The sequence below is a fragment of the Charadrius vociferus genome, unplaced genomic scaffold (assembly GCF_000708025.1).
Source record: "Charadrius vociferus isolate BGI_N301 unplaced genomic scaffold, ASM70802v2 scaffold115, whole genome shotgun sequence".
Taxonomy (NCBI): domain Eukaryota; kingdom Metazoa; phylum Chordata; class Aves; order Charadriiformes; family Charadriidae; genus Charadrius; species Charadrius vociferus.
The window spans coordinates 246,807-252,266 of record NW_009648636.1 but is presented as its reverse complement, the minus strand read 5'-3'; the positions used below and the strand labels follow the sequence as shown (position 1 = coordinate 252,266).

The 5,460-nt window shown below is 41.9% G+C and overlaps 1 protein-coding gene across 1 annotated transcript in view; it reads right to left on the bottom strand.

Moving 5' to 3' along the window:
• Positions 1–4,917, bottom strand: part of FTH1 (ferritin, heavy polypeptide 1) — a 9,996-nt gene extending 5,079 nt beyond the window's left edge. The window contains exon 1 of the mRNA XM_009886286.1: positions 4,897–4,917. Within this exon, the coding sequence (XP_009884588.1) occupies positions 4,897–4,917 (21 nt within the window). The remainder of the gene's footprint in view (positions 1–4,896) is intronic.
• Between the last annotated feature and the right edge of the window lie 543 nt (positions 4,918–5,460).

Below are 5,460 nucleotides of genomic sequence, written 5' to 3'. Positions count from 1 at the left end.
CTCTTCAAAGCTATTAAACAGGCACCTGCAACCCTGGCTCCCGGTGTTTGGTGGTGACCTGAGGAAGGAAGCAGGCTGGACGTTAGCACAGGGATGGCTAAAGGTACCATACGCAAGAAAGCTGGTGAGAAACTTAACATTTCTTGCCCTCAGGTGTTCCATTTGCTTGGATGGTGAGGTTTGGGATAGAGGCCTACGGTCAGTTCAAACGCAAGGCCAAGTAGTAAGTAAGCAATTGAGAAACCAAAGGTCAAATGGAAAAAAAATGAGTCTTCTGATACTGAGATGATAATCACCATTTATGAGATGATTATTGTCATTTATTTTCAGTAAACATTGGACTCTTTCTGGTTTCTGAAATTTTAAGCAGATTACAAGTGCAGCCTTGAGGTCTAGAAGTCCTGCTTAAACCGAGATCATCCTGTAACATCCCAAAATCTTGGCTTTTACTAAGCCAATGTTAAGGCTGAAATACTACAAGAATATTACAAGTTACTGAAATATTACAAGTTACTGAGCCTCCAAACTCAAATTGATTTTCCTCTAACCAGTTCTTCCTACAAAGTTTAATTTTGCCTTTGAACCTTCCCGGTAATGTGGGATTTCCCATGTGTGACTGCATAGATGTCTGTCTGTCTGTCTGTAAAGGGCAGCGCAAGGCCTGTGTCAGCACAACGGCACTTTTTGAGGCGCTCGGAATGCCTGGCTTCCTTTGTTTGACCGTTTTCTGTTGCTCCTGTCAGTTAACCATCAGAAGTAATTAAGATCTTTAAGTTAACGTGGGTCATACCTATCGCTTCAGCAGGCTGCCAGGTACATTTGAAATCTCATGTTCCCCTCCCACACAAATGCTTATGTAAAAAAAAAAAAAAAAAAAAGGTAGTAAGCGCTGGGCGGACTTGCATTGCTGTTTTCATACGGTAGTATTTTCACCAGCTTTGCAGGTACCTCAAACAAACCTTGCGTTAGGCTGAAGAGGCTTGCCAAAAGTTAGGAGTGTCCTCCTGAAGCACAGACTCATGTAGAACTTGACGCTCTACACTGGCAGTTCATTGCAGAGCATGTTTCAGTGTTCCAGAAAGACTAACCTTGAATCTACAAAACACTAAACCATTTCTTTTACGTTATGTTTGCTGATTGTGCTCTCTTTTCACCTGACCTTTTTGCCTGTGACCGACAAAGGCACACTCAGAACTACGAGAAGAAAGTTGCCCAGCAGCTTACAGATTGCAAGCTATCGCTGTTTTTATTTTTTCCAATCCTTATTGTTTCATGAAAAGGCTGTGCAACAGCACAGTTTGTAAGCGACTGAGCAAAAGGTTCATTGATAATAGGAATATTTCCTCTGTAGTTTGGACAGCGTGTGCCACCCATGAGTAAATGTCAGTAAGATTAGGGAAGTCCTACATGCTTCTTTCTGTATCAATTGCAAGTTGCACAATACACATTGTCTCTGATGACAGCAGATTTACGTGGCCAGAATAGGACACACTGAGTTGTACAGCCATGCGTCATGGTATATTGGTGACCAACATGAAGAGTGTTTAGGACTCTGGTCTTACAAAAGTTTAGGTTTAGCTATAGCCAGACCTTTTCTGTTGATTGTGCAACTGGCTCTCAAACTACTGTCCCATTATGGTTTAATTTTGACTTCATACTGTTTTTAATTTCATACTGTTTTCCTATGGCTTGGGTTAAGCCTTCTTTTATCTTGTGCCTTTCTTCCTGAAGAATGCATTTAACAAGCATTCTTGGGAAGAAGCCTGCTAAAAGCATTACCGTACTCAGGCTGGACTTCCCATCAAATGACACTCATTCAGTAATTGTAAGCTCATTTTTTGCATCTGACAATGCTTCACGCACTATTTTCTACCGTATTATTTTCAGTAGCTAATAGTTAACTTCATGCCTGACAGTTATTCATTAACCTACTCGAATTAGAGGGGGGATCCTGGCCTTTCTCATTCAAATCCAATAGATTAAAGATGTCGGTGTATGCAGGAAAAAGAGCCTGATAATCCAAATTACTTCTTTCAGGACTCTTTTACACACCAACACCACAGCTGCCCAGGGACTGATCCACGTTCTCAGCAGAGCGCATGCGCAGCATTACTTTGAATTGGTGTTGGCCCTCAGCTGTTTCCTTGGTCTGAAGTAGAGGCATGCTTCATGCTGCCCAGAGGCAAAAGTCAATGTATTGTCTGCCTACACAAGCTTCAAATTGTTGAAGACAATCTCTGTTTTCCCTTGGACAAGATCCCATCAGAAACAATGGACCAAGCTCTCTTGTTGTTTACAGCTTAGCTATTATACACAGAGCACAGATCTGAACATCAGCCAGTTTAGGAAGAGTAATGCTTAGCTTCCTCATATGACAGTTGGAGAGGACAATTTAAGTGTGCAAAAATAATCAGAGCTTCTTTGATTAATGTTTCTGTATATAGACACAGAAGATGATTGAGTCAGAGAACTGGTGGACCTAGATGCAGAAAAATCCACCAAGACTCTGCACACACCTCAGTATAGTGGCACACACCGTTATGTGCATGTAGGCACATGCATGTATGCATCTGTCTGTCTGTCTGTCTGAGGAAAAGGGAGTCCCAGCCTGCGCCAACGGTAAAGAGTTGTTAGTTTGGGAGCCTGGAGCGGGTTTTTAAGAGGGCATGACACATGGTTACAGCAAGTTTGTGCTGACAGGGCCATGTGTAGCACCACGCAGCAAAGAGCGTTTGACATTGGCAAAGACTTTGCATAGGGTAAGGCCTAGGGTATGCTATTAAAAAAAGCAAAAGTTTCCATGACTCTTACACCCACTTTAATATCAGTCATATTGACTGACCTGTGCCCTTCTGTGCATGATCATTCCAAATGGTGGCAGTGATCTTACTGTGGAGTGAAAACATGACTTTTAAACAGATGCTGGACAATATTTGCACAAAGTAAATTCTGACTTTGTAAAAACAGAAGCTCAGAGCAAAAAATGAGCATGTGACTTAGTCACCCAGCTAGACCTTCACCGAGAGGGCTCCCTTGATGTGAGCGCAGATCTTGCTGTAGTTGGACAAGCCAGAATATTCGGGAATAGACAACGTTTCATTTATCACCTGTAGAAATGGTTCCCCTCTAACTTTAAAATGCGTGCTTTTTGCCATGCTAGTTTGATGGTTAGAATAATAACAAATTTGACTTAAAAAGCAACAGTTGTTCCAAATCCAGTGATCAAGACAGAGCTGAATATGCCTCGAATATTAGGTCAACAAAAATACAGTAAACTTTTTTCAAAGCTCAAAGTCCTGTAAATAAGATAAACTGTGCATCCAGTCAAATATTTGTTATGGAGAACTTCCATTCCACCCACAAACTTCAGTGTAATTCAGCTCACAGACTTTATGTAAACACAAAGGCAACCCTAAACTTGGCACCAAGGTTGATCATGTGTCTGGAAATTTGACACTGATCTCAACTGTGAGTTTTGAAAGACGTTTACTAAAAACATCTGGGCTCCACTTGTTCTGAAAGATATCCTAAAAATGGAATCGCGATTAACTGCAACCTCCTTCTCTGCCTCCTTGGGCAAAACTTTGTGCAAATTTTTCAGTCATTTCTTTTAGGTGCCCAAATTTCTACATGTGGGAAACCAAGGATTTAGGCAACAGGTTTTTACTGGGTACTTACGGCACAGAATGCAAATGACCGGGTTACGCAGTACTGCTAGTTCCTGGAAAAACAGTCCTGAGACAGAAAGACAAAGGATATTTGAAGTTAGTCTAGGAAATTTCCTTCAGAGAAAACAACACTAAGCTGTTCTGCTATAGGGAAAAAGTCCCCAAAACAAAATAATCTGTAACAGTCTGTACTACAGGGTTTTGTAGACAAGTAATATAAAACCCATTTTAGACAGACAAACATTTTCTAAGTTGTTACAGAGTTTTTTTTCCTCTCTCTGGAATGTTTTTCAGTCAGTCTAAACAAAATGCCCTAGGAAATTACAATTCTCTAATTTTCTTGGAATACTCTTTTAATTAGATTTTTCTTTTTTTGGCATGCTTCTAAAAACGTGCTTGGAGGCAAGAGAGCGAGGAAAAGTAGTGTTAATAATACAGTAATTCTGTCTGCCTGGCATCCCCAGAAGCAGAATTTGGTGAATTTACTAGCATGCATCAGCCCCATTTAACCTAATTTCAAGCCTAACTCCACTATCGGTGATTGAAAAGTTCTAGCTCTGATCCCAGTGTCAGCCTGTGCACTAAGTGGACATACTGTAGCTTTCACAAGACAGATTTGGCAAGTTGCAAAAGCCAAAATTAGTTTAATGTTGACATTCGACCACAGGCCACAATCCACAGCATTTGCTATACTGTCATCATCCTCTTGTAGCGTGATCCACTTTTTTACCCTCTCAGATTTACAAAGTCTTAAAAACAAGGGGTGGAGGGTGGGTATCATTCTTGTTCCCTATTTCTGTTGTACTTAACTTTTTCCTCAAATACCAAACAGCTGGGAAAAAAAAAAAAAAGCACTTACAAATAGAACCACCCAGCTAAAGTCAACAACCATAGGGAACTTTCTCAATACACCAGAAATCACCTCCTTCCTGTCATGAATTCCCCTGCAAAACACCATGTATTGAAGCCTCCATGAATGATCAGGCAGCTTTCATTCCGTGTAAGACACACAGGCGAAATGTCCTATTTTAAAGATAAGGTTTCATTTGGGAATCTGTCAAAGAGACAAAGTTCAAACAGATGTCTGTCCCCTCTGTTCCTCAGGCTGTCAGCTGAGGCCATCAGTTAATTTTGTGAGGATGCACAACAGCATGTCTTGGGCACACACGCTGGAGTTGGCACGCTAACAGCACTACGCCTGGCCCCACGTGTGACATAGGGAGCCCACCTGCTCCCAGAACAGTGCCATAGCGCCGTAGAGTTATCAAGCAGAAATAAGTGGTGGCACTGCCTTTGGTCAGCGAGAAAGAGAGTCTGGTGGGGGAAGTAAGGCAGCAATACAGCAGATCTGAGGTGGAACCATGCAGCTCTTTCAAAGCTTCCCTGTCCCATGACTGTGCTCATAAACCAGGCTATCCATCTGCCAATGCATGCTCATATTTGTAATTATTACTCATCCCCGAGATGCCATCTTGACAGTTTGTGTAGCATCAAGTTTGAACAGACATTATATAGCATTAAGAGTAGGTGGTGTTTGCTTTTATATTTAGCCACCCAAAAAGGGGCAGGCAAATTCTTTCAAGCATGATGAGAAGAAACAAGCTTTTACAGGGAACTGGCAGTTAAAAGACCAGCTTAAAGAACATGCAACAGCCCGATAAAGCACCAGCTCCACCACAAAAAACAAGCAGCGGCCCATGTCATGATCTCTCCCAGGCAGGACACGCTGATGGGGGGGGGCATCTCCCAACTGCTGCTGTTGAGAAGTTCTCTCCAGGAACTCATTTCATGG